This window comes from Anopheles moucheti, chromosome 3, assembly GCF_943734755.1.
Source record: "Anopheles moucheti chromosome 3, idAnoMoucSN_F20_07, whole genome shotgun sequence".
In the NCBI taxonomy this organism is placed as follows: domain Eukaryota; kingdom Metazoa; phylum Arthropoda; class Insecta; order Diptera; family Culicidae; genus Anopheles; species Anopheles moucheti.
This window is the reverse complement of record NC_069141.1, coordinates 4,298,846-4,319,118: the sequence shown is the minus strand read 5'-3', so window position 1 is coordinate 4,319,118 and position 20,273 is coordinate 4,298,846. Positions and strand designations below refer to the sequence as shown.

The 20,273-nt window shown below is 44.1% G+C and overlaps 1 protein-coding gene across 2 annotated transcripts in view; it reads left to right on the top strand.

Annotated features, from left to right (window-relative positions):
• Positions 1 to 19,299, top strand: part of LOC128301931 (tyrosine-protein kinase Btk29A-like) — a 65,871-nt gene extending 46,572 nt beyond the window's left edge. For both annotated transcript variants that reach the window (XM_053038608.1, XM_053038609.1), the window contains 10 exons: positions 11,455 to 11,873; positions 13,775 to 13,903; positions 14,859 to 14,939; positions 15,014 to 15,273; positions 15,353 to 15,546; positions 15,621 to 15,792; positions 15,862 to 16,030; positions 16,100 to 16,337; positions 16,415 to 16,548; positions 16,630 to 19,299. In XM_053038608.1, the coding sequence (XP_052894568.1) occupies positions 11,455 to 11,873; positions 13,775 to 13,903; positions 14,859 to 14,939; positions 15,014 to 15,273; positions 15,353 to 15,546; positions 15,621 to 15,792; positions 15,862 to 16,030; positions 16,100 to 16,337; positions 16,415 to 16,548; positions 16,630 to 16,728 (1,895 nt within the window). In that variant the 3' untranslated portion in view covers positions 16,729 to 19,299. The remainder of the gene's footprint in view (positions 1 to 11,454; positions 11,874 to 13,774; positions 13,904 to 14,858; positions 14,940 to 15,013; positions 15,274 to 15,352; positions 15,547 to 15,620; positions 15,793 to 15,861; positions 16,031 to 16,099; positions 16,338 to 16,414; positions 16,549 to 16,629) is intronic.
• Positions 19,300 to 20,273: the final 974 nt, after the last annotated feature.

Here is a 20,273-nt window from a genome sequence, read left to right as displayed (position 1 = left end):
TATGCCCTCAGCTAATGAAGTGCAATTTACCCTAATTGATTCTGTCCATCACGTCTCGTTAGCGGTTGTTCGATACTTTTTAAGGGCTGTAGCGGTGATTCCGGGGCCAACAGGCAAAAGATTCGATGCAAGATTTATTGTGGAGGTTACGAGCGGTCAACAACAATAGAAAACATTTATAAACGATAAATGTCGTTTGTTGGACATAAGATTTGTAAAGAGTTACTATACTCTAATAGAAATTATGTATTGTTTGTTTTGAAGCTTATTTGAGAGCTCACAAACATCAATCTATGGGCACAAATCCTCCTTAATCACTAATTGCTCAGAAATAATTGTCAAACAATGTGACGTAAATCAAGAATTTATTCTCCGCATGTAATAGCTGCAGGGCAAATTGTTTTTATCGTCCTTTTAATGATCGTTTTCCAACACTTCCTGAAACCTTGGAGACGACTTGCAATTAGTGTCGATGCAGGACAGAAACTCAGACCGTTTATCCTGTACGCACGCCATTATTATCTACTGTAGACGAAAACATCGATCCTCGATCGCAGATGCAGGTACATGTAAAACCTATCCTATTCTATGGCTACAAAAACATGTGTAAGCACGTCCAGCACGACAAGTCAATGTCCTGAATGTCATGTTTTGCCTTAATTTGGCTCACCGTGGTTCTTCGGATCGGTCGCTAAAAGGCAATCTTTCCAAACTAATCGGATGGCCTGTTTAACGTTTCCCGACCATCACCTTCACACCTGTGCGCAACAGGTGAGACAATCCTTTATGGAACACATTACCAGCCGGGCAATTAATTCTATTTACTTTAATGAGCAGTGACAACCTTCCGGACCGACCAATGGAAGCGTGTGTTCCGTGGATTTAGCGAAGCCGTGCCTTCAGCGGTTCAGCTGCACCGGTGACTGACAACAATAATAATAGGATAATGTGACATCACTTAACTGTGGGAACGGTGTGTGTTGTCCGGGTTCCGCCGTGCACCAACCAGCCGCGAAGGTTGCTGGTCTCCCGGTGCCGCCAGACTCCGAGCAACAAGATTGCCCGCCGATTGTCGCCGCTCTACGGTGTCTTCACCGACAGGGTTCGCGCTTCGCAGCGACTGCCTTCCAGCTAGTTGCCCCAAGCTTGCGGGGGCCTATGCGGACGGAAGGGGAACCCTGCCAAATGTCGAACACAGCAGGTCGGAACGCTCGGGACGAGCTCCTTGGTTGCGAAGGAGAGGAGAGTGACCACCGCCTGAACGCCGACTAGTGTCCAAACAAAATTACCTATGGTAGGGTTTCGTCTGGATTAGAGGGCTTACGAGGATTGCGAAAGATTTCGGTCGAAATAATTAGCTGCACTCAATTTCTCCTTGCTACTAATTTATGTTTTATTTTCCAAACTTAGTCATTATTTCTACACATGTTGTTTTAGTGATGTGTATCTTTAACATAAAAGGAAAAACATTTTCCTTCCTGTCTTCCTTCTTAATAATTTCATGTCGATTAATTCGGCAAAAATAACTCGTCCTAACTCCTGACAATTACCGGATTTGATCCTGCACATCCCTAGCGCTAAGCTCGCTCGCTTTGTTGTGCCTATGCACTTCCGATGCAGTCGGCTCGCTTAGTAACGTATAGTAGATGCGTGAGTAGTCGTTCGCACCTGTTCCTTTCGCACGCATCCACTCACGCACTCACGCACTCACGCATCCTTTCGCATGTACGCTTACATCGTTAAGCCACGCCCTTGTGAGTGACGCGCTTAATAGTTAGCCTGAGCGACAGTGTGCAAGTCTCGGGAACCCCGGGTGGCATGTGGCAGTAGGGAACTAACACCCGCATCACGGTTGGGTAGGGCCAGAAGCCGCTACCAACATCCATTTAGCGGTGCATATAAATTGCGCAAGCCGCATCTAATTCCACCGTAGAAGAAAAGCCACCACCCCGGTGTGCTAAACGGTTCTGACAATCGGGGAGTAGGGAGCGTTGGAAGTTCGCTGTACGACGCTGAAGTTGGCAACTGATTGCACCTCCAGCCAACCCGTGCGCTTTGCCTGTAAAGCCCGCATTATAATTCTAGCATCAATTACACTCAAAAACACAGACGCCGTTCGCCGACTCGCCGTTTTGCTGTGCGGCGAGTGCTGTTTTATGTCTTGCTGTGTTAATTTTCATTTCATGTAACAACGAAGCAGACATGGCTTGTTCGAGACAAACACACACTCGCGGTTTCGGCTGAACGATCGAGAGGAGAAAACAATTGATTTCGTCTCCCCGGCGTACATCATCCACCGCATCTTGTGGAGAAAAGTCACTTTATTGGAACGCTGGAGAAATTTCCTTTGCCGGAAAAAACAGACTTTTTTCTCTCGCTTCATTCATGTTCGATCACTCCGATCGCGGCTCGGATGTTGTGTTGTTTGTGTGGGGGTGAACCAGCATATTGACCGGCATTGCACGTGTGTGTACATAACCTCACCCCGGGGATCTGCGCATATCTGGCTCCTCTGCTTTATGGCATTTAATTTTCACTTTCACCCATCACAACACTTAACGGTTGGAAATCGAATGCCTACCATAGGCTTTTGTAACCCAGGCACCTGTGGGGTGTGTCGGGGTTGGGTTTGGATGTGAATGAAAATTCAATAGCACCTTCCATCGGTACTACACCGATATGGGAATGTATCCGGGGGGTATAGGCAGGCGGTCCGCCGACCGTCCACCAATTGCACAATAGAAAACAAATATTTAATGAGGCTTGTTAAAATTACATCCCCCGGTGGTGTTGTGCGTTGTTAACAGTAACATTTAACATCGTGCAGGTTGTACTTTCTTACGACGGATGATGGTGAAATTGTGCTGTATATGCTGTGAATCGGGTATCAATATATGCTGGGAGGATTTTACGTAAAAGGGTATTAAATGCCCAATGAAAATCGATGCCTTAAAGCAACTTATTTTTGCTACAATTTTATTCAATTTAGGTGGAAGCAATATGACATCTTCTAGTATGAGTACAATTTGCATCGTATGTATTTTATCACAAAAAATAAAAAAATCTTCTCCTTAAAGAAGTCAAAATATCTTGGTGTAATTCTCCTCTCTTTCTCAAATATTTTTCCACCACGATGAGTACAACGATCGCATGATCACGTTGTGTTACGTTTATATGACCAATAATTCCTCCCATGAGGACATTCTCAAGACGCACTCACACACGTGTTGATTGCATTAGCGCCTTAAGCCTTTAAAGCTGGTCCATTGTTGGGTGCGACGATGTTTGCGAAAGTTCTCACTTTTCCGGCTTAACTAAATGGTGCTTCAGACCTAGACCTAGATCCTCAGTATCGTTTTATCGATTTGAAATTTCAAATCAGAGTCATAAAAGAGAAACAAACGTTTCAGCCAGAAGGAGAACGCATTAAAAGCTGAAGATGAAGCACTTGTGTCCGATTGCTACTGTGTCCGAGTGGTTTACATTGAAAATGTTTCAATATCGCAGTGGACTTCGTGGAGTTGCTAGAAGACGGAGCTGTTTAATGAGTTTGAAGTGTTTTATGATGATTTATTAAGATTCAAAATTCATCACTAGGACACACCGGCCCCACCAGTGGGCAACCTGTTTCGGGTGGTTTTGCGGGCACGTAGTAGCAGTGCCACTAGTACGCAAGACCTTCAAATCTGGTGGCAAAAGTTAATGCCAAAGAAGCACGCCAAGCGCTTCAAGAGGTGTTGCTAAAGCTGCTGAGCGTTTCGTATCGTTTCGCTTGAGGGCTTGCTTTTCATTTACATTGAATGAAATTAGCTTGGGTGGAAAATTCGCCTGGGTTCCCTTTTCGTTTGGGTCTCCACCTGCTGCTGGGTGTGACCTCCAGCTGACCTACCTACCGCCAGTTTGGCAATATGGCTATATTAATATGTTTGAATAATACGATTGCTGGGTGGCACGTGCTGCAGGGTAACGATTTTAAGCGACACGCAATCCACTCCATCATTATGAATTGAATTTATTAAACGTTAATGTATAATGCTAAAAATATAAGCGAATGATGCTAGCAATTTGCATATTAAATCGTTCAAATGCAATTTACATCAAATGTTTCTGCTTTAGTGTGCCCATTTTAAAGGTGACTGTAGAACATTCTGTAAATCATCAATTTTTGAAGCTTTAACGATCACTCACCATGAGGTAAGGATGATAAATCATTCACCCAATTCACCGTGGGCGCATCATCTTCCATTGCCCAACCCGGTGCATTCCCACGGTTGTAAAATGCTGCCGTATTTATTTGCCCCAAAATGAAGGAATATGTGCCGTTAGGTTCCTTCATGATGAGTCGTCCAGACAGCGCACTACGGAAATTTTCCAACACCTTCCCAAAGTAGGGCTCGCTGACTGCGGAACGTAAAGCCCACGGCTAAGCGGATTACAGCCACTTTCGTGGAAACGATTTTCATTTCACTCCCTTATCCATTGCTCACGACGGCGTTGGCTACGTTGACGACGATTGGCGGTGCAATGTTGGGTGGTTCGCACCTTCCCAGCCTCCATACGTTATGGCCTTCGAGTAGTAGACCCGCCGGCTTCATACGAATACGTATGCCACCTTTACGAGGGCCACTGGCTTTTTTTCTTCTTGTGTTACTGTGCTGCGTTTCCTTCGGTATGATTATCACGCATAATCGTAAAGTGGACTCGGTTTGTTTACGGTAGCGGTAGCTTGTAGCTGCCACCCTTAAGAAAGTCTAGCGGTCGATTTTTTCGTTTTCGCTTCTTTTGCCTTATTAAAGCTACATTTTCTTCATAGTTTTCGATTTTATTACGGTTAGTTAATTTTTGTTGCTACCCCACCGCTGCAACGGTACAGAAAGAACCGAACGGTCGAGCGGAGATTTGGCTCTGGGAAAGCCGTTCCCAATAAGCGCGTGAACGTTTGACATTTCGATACGCGGGCATAGTCAAAATTATAATGTCTGGCAGGTGCTGTACCTTTGATCTTTAAGTTTTATTAGTTTCTTTCGGGCTCGGACACAATCGATAACGTCGTGTCTTTCATTTTTTGGAAGCTATAAAACAGTAAAATGACTTGTGATATAATTGATGCAAATAAGCTCTGAGCGAATGAATGGTTTTAGCGTTTTTGGTTGCGAGATTAGATTAATTTGCCATAGAATGTTAACATTGGGCCAGATGATATTTTGAGCTAGTTTTTTTAAATGCATTTTGACGTTTAGAGACTGTCGCTGTCAGCTTCCCAGACAAACTGGCAAGCCAAGTTAAAATGCTTATGTCAAAACAAAACATTTTACTAACCAGGTTAGGTCATATTTTCCGAAAGCTAAAAATGTGCCCAGAAATAAAAAGGTTCTCATAAATTTAACTTGTTTCTTTTAAATATCTCTTGCTACATGCAACTCCTCATAGAAATATTGCCCCGAGGTCAACACAAAGGGTGTGATACTGGAACCACTGCCGAAGAAGAGATTACTCGTTAGTACCTGTTCGGGAGATGGATGGTGATCCTAGTCGTAGATGGTACTGTTGCAGCATCACAGCAGAAAAAAAAGATCAAGACGATCGTAAAAAAGCTGATCCCAATTAAGGGGGCAATAAATGTTGCTGCCTACACTGGGTGCTACCAAGCGAGTGTATCCGATCACCGCCAAAAGTCTATATCCGTCTTTAGCCATAGCGAGAGGATCAAGAACGCAGCGAATCCACCACGATCACCGCTCTGTTGAGTGGGGATTTCTGTGTGTGTTTTTTGTTTGTATTCTCCATTTGGTTTGCTGGCATGAGCTTTCGGTTACCATTGCTGCCACCCTGCTGTGTTCAAGTCACTTGCGTCATGGTATTAAATTAGAATGTAGCACCATGCGAAGGTTGCATCTTGCAATGCCGCCGTACACTGTTGGCTGGGTAACGCATAATTATGAGTGTCATTCTGACGTGTCCCTGAAACCGGCTCAAACCTATACGCAAGCTGATGCATGTTTGCTGAAGGTTTAAAATTTAGCCACCGCTTTGGCTTGGTGTCTATACCTTAATCATCTATCCGTCCACTGGAAGCAGACGTTTCAATCGCTTTACGATCCAATCTTTCTGAAAAGATGTCCTCCCCAAATTCATGCACATTGTCATCGGATTAGCCATTTTACAGCTCCCGTTGTCGGGTAAGGTTAACCACTTGCAATCAAATGGGACGCATATCTGGTGTGAAACGATCGCGCGTGCACTCTACCATTTTGTTGTCTTGCTAACAGGTTTCTCCAACTGGTGCACCACCCGAAACAGGATCTTCTCATGATGAATGTGGGCTTGGGGCTGGCCCAATATGTCACAACGGACCCCTTTTCGGCTTTTGAGGGGTTTTTGATGTTGTTGCTGTAAGGTTGCGTGATTATGTTTCCCCCTGTGGTTGAAGAAGGGGATAGTAGATGGGCGTACCACCTTGCCCAAGGATAACGCCTCTTGGTGTTCACTTTCTCGGCCAACCGAAACCATGCCAATTACCGGCATGTTGTCACTTGTTTCCTTCGTTTTGTCTTTCGCAAAAGGGTTCTTCTCTCTCTCACTCACTCTCGTTCGCCACATTTCCCTTTCACTGGTCGGTTAATTATCGGTGTACATTTATTTTTTTTTAGGCGAGTGGTGCACATTTAAAAGTCATTCTTTAAGAAAATATGTATCTGACTATTCTTGGTTGAAGTTTAAGAGCATCGAAACATTCGAGTCTCCCGGTGACCATTACTTTGCGTCCAGTCGCACAGTTTGTATGAATTTTAATTATTACGAAACAAATGATCGTAATGTGTAGTCTTCGTAAAGTGCGGTGTTTTAATCTCTGCTAAGAACAGGATCTTTTGAAAGCGTTCACATGAACTTTACGTTGGTTGGTCTGGTCTGGATTTGATTTTATTACCAGAGTGTGGCGCAAGTTATGTTTTTCCTTCGCATCGTTTGCCATCGTGTGAAAGCGGAACGTTCACACCTTACTCGTCGTTCTCGCCGCAAGGTTAAAAGGGCTCCACCTATTCAATGTTTCTGTTCTTTCTTCTGTGACAAATTTGCAATCTATTCTTTTTTGTTGCTTAAGTTATGTTCCATGTCGTAAGTAAAGCAGAACGAATGCGTTCTTACCAGTCATTCGCTTGCTAAATTAGACACCTTAAAACCCGCGATTAGGGTGGATCATCGGCGTAGGAACGATTAACAAAGCTTTTCGTCATGGATGTGTGGATGTTTTTAAGGTGCATTTTAAATTTGCTTCTTTTTCCATTTGGACGCATCAACGTTAGGAAATTTTAATAATGAAAGAAAAGGGATCACACCCTTAAACAGGCGCACCCACCCGGAACGGGCGTTGTGTTGTGTGCGAGTTTCCCGTAAGATGAAGGAAAGAAAAACGACCATGTGAACTGTTTGTTAACATAAAAAATATAATACCCAAAACAACGTATTAAATGAAATGATGTTCGAATTATCTCGCTACGGGGGCAGATCCATTCGCGCGGACGCATCCCTGGCGCACCCGAATGGCTTCATTTTGTGTGCTTTGTGTTTTCTGTTACCCCTTTGCGACCTGTCCACTTGGCATGGCATAAAAATGGTTGCATATCTAATCGTGCCCATTTAAATTCGCTCCCAACCACTGGATGGGTTCGGTTCGCGGGCGGATAGGACCCACTTTCTCATCGACTCCATCAAATTGGACATTTTGTTACGGGAGTTGGTTTCATCCTTCGTTGCCCTGTTTTTTTTTTGCCTTTCCGATGCCATTCTAAGAATTTTCCATCAAAACTGCCGCCGCAGTGGTTGAGGTGGTAAAAAAGTCCTCGATACGGGAAAAGGTATGTGTGCGAACGCGGTGTCCGAAATTCGTTACTTCGCTTGGTTGCGTTATTAGAAACAAATGAATTTTGAAGATCAAACCCTCGCGATAGCAGTTTCCGGCCATCAATAGCTTAATTACCATTCTGTCTTCAAGTTCGCCCCGTTTGCTTTGCATCGTCGTCTTTTCGCTGTCGACATTCTACGGCACGGTCGATTCGTCCGACTTACAGAAACCATCCCTCAATCGCGTACGAAACATGACCGAGGGAGCAACAAACGAAACAAAAACCATCCTTGCTTGCGATCCTCGATCTCATGTCTGCTGCTTCCAGCGAGTTTTGTTTATTTTATTCCAGTTTTGTTTCTTTTGGGGTCTGCGATGCTTCTCGCATTTTTGTGCGGTCACCTTTACGTGTTCTAGTCTCGTGAACATTCCGATCGCGATAAAACTGTGTTTTTTGGGTTTTGTTGTTGATTGTTTTGCTTTTTGAGCATGGGAGATTTTCACAGCTCACCGTGTGCCGTATTTATTACTTGACGCGCTGTTGAAGCCGGTGGAGGTGGGTACGATGCAATCAAAAAACAATTAAAAGCAATTTTGTCTACCGTCACCCGATGCGCGGGTGCGTATTTTTGGAAACGTGGGTACAAATGAAGATACTTTCGGGGGGAGCTGTATCTGTGTCTGTTGATAATAGTATAAAAGGGGAATAAAATTGAAGGTGTAAAGATTTGAAACTGCATGCGATGGTAAAGATAAAGTTGGTATTTAACTGGGAATAACTTAATGCAACAGAAATTACTTGAAGAAGATCTCAAAAGCGCGGATTGGTCTAGACGAGAATCAATTTAGGATTTTTTTTATGTGTTGAGGCTTGAGGTCAGTTTTTGTTTGGATAAAACTAACGTCCAGATAAGATTCGAGTCAAGAATTTCGGTACAGAAGCCCCAGGGCTGAGATTTCTTTCTGTTTTTCAAAGTATTAAGATGAAGTTCAAACTGTTATATTCAAAATAAATTTTAATGTGATTCATTCATCATGAACAATTTTATGAAATGATCGTTGAGGTATTACTATTACTTCATATATTAGAACTAAAATCAAACGAAATGTATAAACCAATGTATTCTTCGCCCAGAAGGCACTTTGGTACCATCGAGTTCCGACAGGAAGCCACGGTCGATTTACGATGCGCGCGTTGCGTGATTATGCCGCGCGTGGATTCTATTTTGCAGGAAACACGAAATTGCTCATTCATAGCTCAACCTCTCACGGATATGGCCCCCGGTCTTGTTTACCGTGCCCTCTCGATGCATGCGTGCGACTTCAATCACTAGCAGCAAACAAGACGTAGTTAAATTTAATACACCGTTTGAAAGCGAGAAGTTCTTCGGGTGAAAATAGAAATTGTTTCGATTGGTGCGCGCGTATCCATCCGCGGCGCACTGTTTGACATATCCGGTCATCAACGTGACACACTGGCAGCGGATGTAGCAAAGTTGCGTCCACGTCCAATATGCTAAGGTGTGTTTTACTTCGATTTTTGTTGAAACCACTTCTCTTTCTGTCGCTCGTGCTGGGTGCATTTAGTCTCTTTTGCATGCTTGAATGCTGCCGAGGTAGTTCTTGCTTGGGGTCTAGCATAGCCTGTAGCGTTTGTTACGTTCGCTTTATTTCTAGGGTAGCGATCTTATTTCCTAACCTCAGTTAGACGAACCATGTCAGGATGGACACTTAACCGGTGACGTACAAACAGACACCTTCCAATGGCTTAAGTCAGCTTTCTTACCAGTCTTCATAGGCAATTGTTTCGGTGAAACTCTCACTTATAGTTTATGCAATGGTTGTATTGCTACACGAGCAGCTCTTCACGCTACATTAACTCGAAATCTTTACCGCTTGCCATAATTTTGTTTTAAGTATTCTAGAACTAAGCCCTCTGTGTTGCATACGAACACCACCAGGCTACAAACAACCAAACCTTCATTGGTGCAATGAAATATGACGAAATTTATAATGCAATCTCTCCTCAGCGACTGCCATGATAAACAGCGGCCGCTTTAGTTTATCACTCCTGAGGTGTTTATGAAGTATCCATCACACCGAAGAGGAAAAAAAAAGGGCGCACTCCGGTTCTTAGCGCGTGTTACTCTTGTGCTCATTGTTCTAGGTAAACCGGCGCGTGTTGGTGGTTGTGATTCCGCCAAGAAAATTTTCCCACGTACCGCAACTACTCGCAAAGGCGCCATTATTGCCCGTGTGGATAATAAATTAGATCTTAATTGCCGACTGACCAAAACAACTGCCCCGCGGCCAGTTAGATGGAGAAGATGCCTTGGTTAGAGCCTAGCCAGCGTTTTAGGTGTATGTGGCGTGCCATTTCCACAGTGCGGTAGAGATGTATGAACCATTACTTTAAAAACTATGCAATTTCACTGGCATTTCCTTCGCGGGGGTACTTGCGTTGATGGACAAAGGGTGATTTCTTCCACTGGCATGTGGCGATCCGTTATTTGCACTGCATGGCAATTGCATTCGGGTGAGCCCGAGTGTGTGCGTCCTGAAGAGCAAAACGGTGTGACTCATCGACACAGTCACCAAGGGGTTCCAGTTTGAAACTCGAACCATCTGAGTGATCAATCACACCTGCCACCCCCGGGAGGCACGAAAGAAAAGAGCCCCAACGTCCACAGGATATTGGTTGCATGTTGCGATGTAAACATTCCACACGCAATTACGCATCGTGGATGTCGTCCCGGAGCTGAAGATCGTCTAAATTGCAAGCAGGTCCCATCGAAAAGTACGAAAGGAGCGTTACGTTGCCACGCCCTTTCCTTCCCACGGTGTGGAATTGGACGGGTAATAACGCTATGCGCGGTACACGGACTTTACGCAGTTGCGGTGCAATAAAATTCTGAATGAAAAATCTTACCATTCCAGAAACGCACTCCCGGGCATTGGGGATTTGTGCGATGTTTCGAATCACGGTAAACAAAGAACTCCTGAAGCTTGTATTTCCCTCTTACCGGGAGCGCAATAACTTGGTGCCGCCGGGCATTAAACATTTCTTTGTGCGTGCTTTTCTTTTCTGCTTCACTGCAGAACCGTGCTGGACCGTGATCGTTCAGCTTTTGCGATTTGATAGTTGGGCAGAGGCAATGAATGAACTCGAGCTCTTAGTACGGATGCATACCATGAATGAATGCAGGGACGAAGCGGAGCAACACCCGGATGAGAAGGAAATCCCCGTCGTCTAATCGTGCATTATGATACTGTCTCGTTCCGTTCGGAGGATGCCTTATGAATCCTTTACGAGGTGCCACTTAAAACATTCCAAACTTTTACCTTTTCTCCTTCCGCCTATCCCTCCGATTACGGGAGGCAAACTTCGTGCATACCTTGGGGGCATTTGCCGCGATGCATCCTTTTATTTTGCATCCATAAAAAGGGCATGAAATGATTGTGAAATTTGATGATGGTCCGCAGAAAAGTAATTATTTCCTGTTCATATTTTAGCAGCGCAGCATCGATTAATCGTAACGCTTAATCACCCCATATCAAAGACTACATTTATTAATAGAATATTTTCTACGCTCTCGTGTTTTTTTTTTTAGGTACTGGAAGCTCTCCTGCCCAAAATTCTACCCGAAGTACCAGCCCCAACGTGCCGAACGGTCACCTGCCGTTGCCGCAGCAGCAATCGCAGGTTCATCCCCAGCAGCAGCAACTGCAGCATCACTCCGGCACGGTGCCGGTGCTCCAGGCGCACCAGCAACAGGCACCACAGCCCACACAGCACCCGCCGCAGCAGCATTCCCAGTCCCATTCGCCCTCGCTGCAGCATCCGGCTCAACAGCAAGTGCACCTACAGCAGCAGCAGCAGCAGCAGGCGGCCCTACAGGCAGTCCTCCAGCAGCAGCAGCAGCAACCGCCCCAACTGCAGCAGCAAACATCGCAACAGTCATCCCATCATCTTAATAGCAGCTCGAGCAGCTTAGGCAACATAACGCCCACCTTCGTCGCACAGCCACAGGTACGGGCAGGACAGAAATGGCCCCTAGGCAATATACTGACCTCCCAAAAATAAGCAAAGCTTCACGTTGTGGACGGCACAGACGGCCATCACAATGGCAGTGGCAGCAACGCATTATTATAGGATCACATGAAACGAACTTCTGCGGGATGCTCATCTTTTGCCCTTTAGGGGTGGGAATCGTAATAAGGCACCGGAAGGGTGATATTTGATATTTATACACACAAACTACCCCGTGCGTGATCGTTCTCCGTATAATAAACCGAACGATGGTGAATATGTGTGTCCGATCGTTATCTCGTCTTCTCGGTCGATCTCGTTCGCATCTCCTACTACAAATTGCGCACCGCGCACGGGATTGATTTTCCACGCTCCCGCCTAATGGTGGTGCCTAATTTCCCGAGCGATCACCGATCACTGGCAAGGGGAGTGGTCACCGAATTACTGTCGATTTCGGATCGCGCATCGTGCCAAATGATGCTAGATGTGTATAACGCTTTGCTGATGTTTACAATTCTTCGCGCGCGATGCGAATGATGTTCTTTTCCTGTGCAAGAATTAAAAACAAAAAGTGAACAGACCATAAAACATCAACAAGAAAAGAAAAGAGCACCAACTCGACAACCAGCACCAGGAGAACGGACGATTAGGTTGTGTTATTAAATTCGTTAAATTCGTGCGTCTTTTCGTTTCCAAGTCTATCCTTCCTTGCACAGAAGGAAACATCAGGGTACCGTCAATGGTTGCAAGTGGAGCGAATAACGAAATGGGGAGAATTTTTTCTCACGATTTTATTAGTGCGAGCTCTGGAAGGAGGATTTTTTTGTTTTGTTAATGCTGTTGCTGTCGGTCGCGTACCGTCATTTTGTCGCGACGTCTTTTGGGACGGGTTTTATGTTGTCTCGCTTCGTTTGGAAATCGGTTTTGGAAATTTGGTAGAATGACTTATGGTTTTATCGCACGCATCGGATGCAACCGTACAACACTTGAAATTATGTTCGGTTCTAAGGGATTGGCCTTGCGTTTGCCTTTGGTGAGCACTTTTAATGGCACGTTCGAACGTTAATTCGGTGGTCGGTTTTTGTTGTTGTTGGGGGTTTGGAGAGTTTTCCTATCCCCTTTCAGAAAACAAAAACCCATGAAATGTTGAAGGGAGGATCTTTGGCTTCAGCCATTCCGAAGTCGTAAAACGTTCAATTATTCCTCCGTTTATTCTAATGATATCGTCCTTCCAGTGGGTGAATATTATTCGGAATTATGTTGGTTATGCGTTTTCAAGTGTCGATTTAATAGTCTGTGCCAATGTAGGGAAATAGTTTCGTTTGAATGGAAGTAAAAGCTACCAATTACGACGGATTGTTTTTTTTACTTCGATACATAATTTTACGATATATTTTTGTTACGGTTGCATCATTGAATCGAATTTCATATCAATTAAGCAATCGGGCGTTTTGTGCATATAATTTGAATTGAAATGCGCCCTCATGATGTGGACCCTCTCTGTCCATTAGCATTGATTATCGTTGTTGAAAGCTATCAAGAAAAAAACTGAACAAATGTACCCAAATTTGTGCATCTTGCTGTTAACAATTATGAAGTCTCCTCGGGAAAGCATCATAGCACATGGGGAAAAGGCACATTAACCTTGCGCAGTGTGACTTGCACGAATATGTTTTGGAAAATGATAGTTTCGACCATACCAGCGAGTGACAAAATAATGGGTTTTGTGTTTTGATTCCAGTGGGAAAACGGGTGCTGCCACTGGTGAAGTTTATAATCACCGGGTTCTAGCGCAACGGTGCACGGCACCCGAAATTCTTTACGGTTGTGCCTCCTCTTCTAATTTTAATTTTATTTCTGTCTTCTCATTCCATACATTCCCGGCATTATCATCCCGTCAGTCTCCGACTGTGAATTCCTTTAAAACGGCGTCCCTCAACGGTGTTGGTTTGCACGTGAACGGAGGAGGGGATTTAAATATGCCCGGTGGTCCAACAGTAACGCCTGGAACACCGAACACAAAGGCAAAGGTAAGTGTTGATTGTGTGCGTGTGTGTCTGCGTATGTCCCCGAGTCATCCGTTTCCGGTTTCAATTTCACGACTCACGCGATGCAACGAAACGGAAAACGTTTGATATAGCGTTAACCTAACGCAGAATTTTGAACCCAATGTCCTCCAACTGCCCAGCTCGTTCAGCACAGAAAGACAACGACACACCCTTTTGGTTCACAATCCAGAAAAAAAGTTTCTCATCGTTAATAATATTGTAACTATTGCGTTTATTTATCGCGATCGCGCAAAGGAGGAGGCATTAGATGACCGAAATATAAAATATTCATTCAAATCGGCTGTGCCACCGCCTAAAGAAGACCCTCGTTTGCTGAGAAGATTCACACGCTGACGCCCGGAATCGGATGCGGTTCAGCTAGCGCGCGATGTAAGCCTTTTGCAAAAGATGTCCATCCATCGAGGCGCGGCTGTCATCGTCAGTTTAAGATGGGCGATACCCATCATCATCATCATCATCATCCGATCGTCGCGTCACGCGTGTCTGAGACGATGCATTGTAAGCGCGCATCATGCCGAACTAATGCCCTTCATTTTTTGTTCCACTAAAGCTGAATCTTTTTTTCGGGGAGCGTCTTGTGGATGCACTTCGTTTGATGCAGAAGAAGATTGTATAATATAAGAGACAAACAAAAAACTTCTGACTCCTAATTAATCGTTCGTTATTTGCAATTTCCTGTGGTGCAGCTGATGCTTACATTTTGCGATGCTCGCTTGCTATGTATGCTTCTTTCCATTTTCAACACTCCATGATGAGTTGAGTTGATTTAATATAATTCGCTTTGGTTGACTTTTGATGCAAGCGGATACACTACTTAGTGCAATTAATATGCTGAAAATGTTTCACGACTGGAACGAGATTATTATTCTCCGGTTTTTTAATTGATCTTGTTCATTTTAACTTCTCCTCTACACAGGATGTATCACCACGGGTGAAGATCGTCGTTGCGCTCTACCCCTTCAAGGCAATCGAAAGTGGTGATCTTTCCCTCGAAAAGGTGAGTTCCGTACCGTAGTACAAGTTAAATAACACGATATCTAACTACTCCGTCTATGGCATTTTTCTCCGCAGAATGCCGAATATGAGGTGATCGACGACTCCCAGGAGCACTGGTGGAAGGTAAAGGATCAGCATGGCACAATCGGGTACATTCCGAGCAACTACGTCAAGGAGAAGGAGCTGCTCGGATTGCAAAAGTACGACTGGTACGTGGGCGATATGTCCCGGCAGCGTGCGGAATCGCTCCTGAAGCAGAACGACAAGGAAGGCTGCTTTGTTGTGCGCAAATCGTCCACCAAGGGTCTTTACACACTATCGCTACATACCAAAGTGTACGTAACTTTCGTTAACATTATCTCGTCAAGTTGTACATAACATGCAATTTCCTCTTTGCATCCCTTATCATCACAGACCACAATCGCACGTGAAGCATTACCATATCAAACAGAATGCTCGCAGTGAATTTTACCTATCCGAAAAGCACTGCTGTGAAACGATTCCGGATTTGATAAACTACCATCGCCATAACTCCGGTGGGCTTGCCTGTCGCCTCAAGACGTCACCGTGCGATCGTCCAGTGCCACCGACGGCTGGTTTATCTCATGGTAAGTTACTCGTTTCCCTTGCAGTAGTTGCCGTAATGTGGAAGAAAAATAGTAACCTTAATTAAATCCCACAGACAAATGGGAAATTCATCCCTCGGAGTTGATGATCCTAGAGGAGCTCGGTTCGGGACAGTTCGGTGTGGTACGGCGTGCCAAATGGCGTGGATCGATCGATACGGCAGTGAAGATGATGAAGGTTGGCACCATGTCGGAGGATGATTTCATAGAGGAAGCAAAAGTTATGACGTAAGTGTTCTTAACCGGTGACAATATAGAAGAATGCATTTAATAGCTTTTATCATCATTCGATTTTAGTAAACTTCAACATCCCAATCTGGTGCAGCTGTATGGTGTTTGCTCCAAGCATCGACCCATCTACATCATCACCGAGTACATGAAGCATGGATCTCTGCTGAATTACCTACGAAGGCACGAGCAATCGCTGATTGGAAACATGGGACTGCTGCTGGATATGTGTATACAGGTAAGATAGAGACTTGCCATGTTCAAACCGATGGCTTTCTACGAACCCTTTGCACATCCTCATCCACAGGTCTGCAAGGGCATGTCCTATCTGGAGCGTCACAACTACATACATCGCGATTTGGCTGCACGCAACTGTCTGGTCGGTTCGGAAAACACAGTAAAGGTGGCAGACTTTGGCCTGGCGCGGTATGTGCTGGACGATCAGTACACCAGCTCCGGTGGTACCAAGTTCCCCATCAAATGGGCCCCACCGGAGGTACTCAACTACACGCGATTCTCCTCCAAGAGTGACGTTTGGGCATACGGTAAGTTACTCCCGGTGATGATGAAATGTGTAACGAACATGTTCCTAATAGTACGTTTTTTTTTCTTCGTTCAACAGGTGTGCTGATGTGGGAAGTGTTCACGTGTGGCAAGATGCCGTACGGTCGCCTAAAAAATACTGAAGTTGTCGAACGTGTCCAGCGCGGCATCATACTGGAGAAGCCCAAAGCGTGCGCAAAGGAAATTTATGATGTACTTATTGATATAACGCGAAGCTTACACTCTTTCTGTACGAAACTGTACCAATACCTGTTCCCTTCTGTTTTATTTTAGGTCATGAAAAAATGCTGGTCCCACAGTCCCGAGGATCGTCCCGGATTCCGAATACTGAAAGATCAGCTCGCTGCCGTCGCCCAAGGACTCACAGATTAGAGAATAGCCGTTCTTGATTTGATAGAGTGGCATTTTACGTTTCGCTGGATGCGTCTAAGTTTAAGCTAGTTCGATAAGCTCCTAGCTCGAAAATGTCTGAAGCGATAACTAAGCGATGGCAAGTGTTAATCTCCTCTTTAATCTTCCTTTGTTGGATTACAAATATTTGAGTATCTTCTTTTTTGTAAAAAATAGTATCTCTTGACGAGGTAATTGGCAGCCCGAGTTGATCTTGCTACCGTAAACCGTTTATTTTAGCTTACCATCTCTTAACGTAACCTTTTTACAGAGTTGCAGCAAGACACTGGGTGGAGGAATTGAAAGTGAACACGAAGACAGAGTGCCAGATTTATATGTTCTAGTATACGTTTGGGTTCCGTGTGTACGGGTGAAGGCATTGTGTGGTATAATATCCGGTTGATTTGCAGTAAGAGAATGGGCGTTTGAAACATTAATGGAAGCATTAAAATGACTGAGCGAAGCTAAGAGCTGAAGTAGGAACGGAAGATAGCGAATACAATAATAATGCGTGTGCGTATACTTGCTTCCTATGTGGCAAAGTCTGCATCTAAATACATTACTATCGTTATATCGTAAAGCTATGATATACTATCTATAACATACACAACTGCAACTGCGCTGCGAATGCGACGGGTGGGCACATGTTGGGAATTTCGCGAGTGATATAAAGTGATTGGAAGGGAGGCACACAGAGCAACACACGACATCACATGATGCTGCGAGTATTCCAACCGTTGTTGCGGTACTAGATTATGCAGGTAACCTAACAAAAACATACACAAAAAACACAAAACCTATCGTAACATACCAGTTCTCTTAAACCTAAACAAAAGCGTGGAAAATGTAAGGAAAAAGTGAAATCAAACGTATGCGGCGGAGCACCATTGCTGTTCTTAAGCGCTGCTAAGCTAGATTAACGAACTAATCGCAAACCAGCAGCCACAATGCTGCATTGATGGGAACATTCTAGGAAAGTATTTAAGTGATATTTAAGATTATATTTACCTGTTTCCCCTTGCGCTGACAAACAGTACGTTTGTTTTCTCTGTTCTCAATTTCATCTCACGCGTAAGGGTGTATTGTATTGGATATGCATTTCCTATCCTGAGTTTACTTCATTGTATATAGGTTACTGATTTGGGAAATGCGAAATGAGCTGACTTAGTTATTTTTCTCTTCTTTTATTTAGTTAATGTAACAAACTTCTCTTGTGCTCACAGTCCTGTGCTGTGGCTAACTTCTCACCTCAACCGTTAGCGAAATGTATCTTTCTCATTTGATTTACTTGATAATAGCGGTAAACGTTTGATCATTCAATTTAGCAAAACACTTGCAAACGACAGTAGGGATGAAAATAGGAGCAAGTTGTCTGTGGTGTGACTACCATGGATAGAATTATGTTTTATTATTTAATCATCGTACTCGTTCGATAGGAATGGCATGAGTGTACGTTTGCCCGATATGATGATACAACTTACCGATGAAACTCAAACTAGTGGAGCGATCCATCATCGTAGCTGGCAGAAGAGTGGTTAAGACTCCGCTTCTACTAATACTATTACTATGAACTACTACTATTACCTTTACTACTAAGCAAACCCGTTTATATCAAATCAAACACGTACCGATCGCTACGATGCTGTTGAGCGAGGAACCGAAATGCCATTCGTTTTGTTTTGTTTGATGTTCAGCAAATAATGCAGACACAAGTCAGATCCAGGTCAACCAGTAGAGATATCGATGGTTTGTAATTTACGTCCGCTGATGATGGTGTTAAATGGATTTGAAATCAACATAGGAACAAAAACAAACGTAATATCCGCTAGGAGAGGGATGTAACGGTGAGATAGCAATATCGATACGAAAGGTAATAGTAATAATGCAAAGAAAAGAATCACACACGAAACACACGAGAATACCCAATGCCGTTAAAGCGTTGGTAGTATAAACTAGTAACTACAGTTAGCATAGATATCAAAATGTCAGCATACGCGGTAAAAACAACAATGCAGAATACAATAACAAAACCATTTACGTGAAAGCAAGCTAATCAGCTAATAGTCGTTAAAACGTTTTTCGTTCGTTTGTGTTGAGTAGCGTACGAAGCATTCGCAGGTATCGAGGAAACAAAACTCAAACAAACTCAACGGATAAGCGAGTAAGAAAAGATAGGCAAAGAAACAGTAAAACAGAAAACATATGCAGTGGATTAACTATATCAAAAGGAGCAAAAAACAACAAAAAAGAGCTAATCTAATTATTGGCGGAGTAATTGTAACGAACCCGAAGTGGACAGGCTCTGTTTATGCAAAACAGGAAGTTTAACAACGCATACTCAAACCGATTGTCGTTTGGGATTGCGGTGGAACATTGCCGACCTGCAGAACAATGCAAACCACTGTAGCGTTAGAGCGTTCGAATGCAAAATAAGGGTTTAAAAAAGCGGAGCAAAACAAAATATGCCGATACCGATGGAAATCTTATTGGATAGATGTCGATCCATTTTTTTTACACTACAAATAAACAAAAAGCAAAATGTCTTGTATGAAATGAAAAGAAAAAAATCGAATGATGAAGCCGTGAACGAAAGGTGATAAAATCACATTATTCTATAATATTTACAGAGCCAATCTGTATAGAAAAGTAGATTTGTTTTGCGGAACTTTAACCCCGTGGATAAGTGGGTCAACGTTGCGGGTGTGTACTGGTTCAATACAAATGATTTATTGTACATCCATTTGTAGAAAGTCCCAACCCAACCTATGGTACCCAGGTGACATCGACTCACGGTGACTTGGATCTTCCAGTGATATACACACGATGCAAAACTTGCTACATCGTTTCATTTAAAGGAAATGGGTAAAACCTTCACATAAGGCCGGTCGCAGTGGGATGGTGAACCTGTCTGCTGCAGAGGCGTGTATAACTTAAGATGCACCAAACGACTCAAAACGGACCAACAATGTGCGCGTGACATCATGCGTCTAACTCATCTCTCTTGCTCCCTTAGAGCTACGAAACATTTCGTTACCGACAGGGAACCGTAACGGAAACCGTATCGACAGAAATTGCCGAAAATGGTTAGAAAATCGTTTCCCAGCCCAATGCGAGCTGTTGATTTCACCAGGATGATCCGTTTTTGGCCGGTTGATGAGATTGGAACGCGCGAGCCACACTTCCACCACGATCGTAAAAGCTTAACCACTTTACACTTCGTTACCGGAACCGCCGTGCCCGGGGTGTAAAACGACCCGCGAAGAAGGAGGCCACATGTCTAGGAGCCGTAGTAGGCGAACTGTGCGAGTATCCGGCCACGGAATTGTCTCCACCTACACGCGACGGTTATTAGACACGGTACGGCCCCTGCAGGGTAAGGAAGTGCCTTGGATTAATTCAGGTTTTTGCATATTGGCTTCCCCCGAGAGGGTTGCTGACCGCGCATTTTGCTAAATGCACACCACCACACTCGGGTTGGACAGGGAATTTCGGTGTGTCGCGGTCGTCTGATCGTAAAATTGACTTAA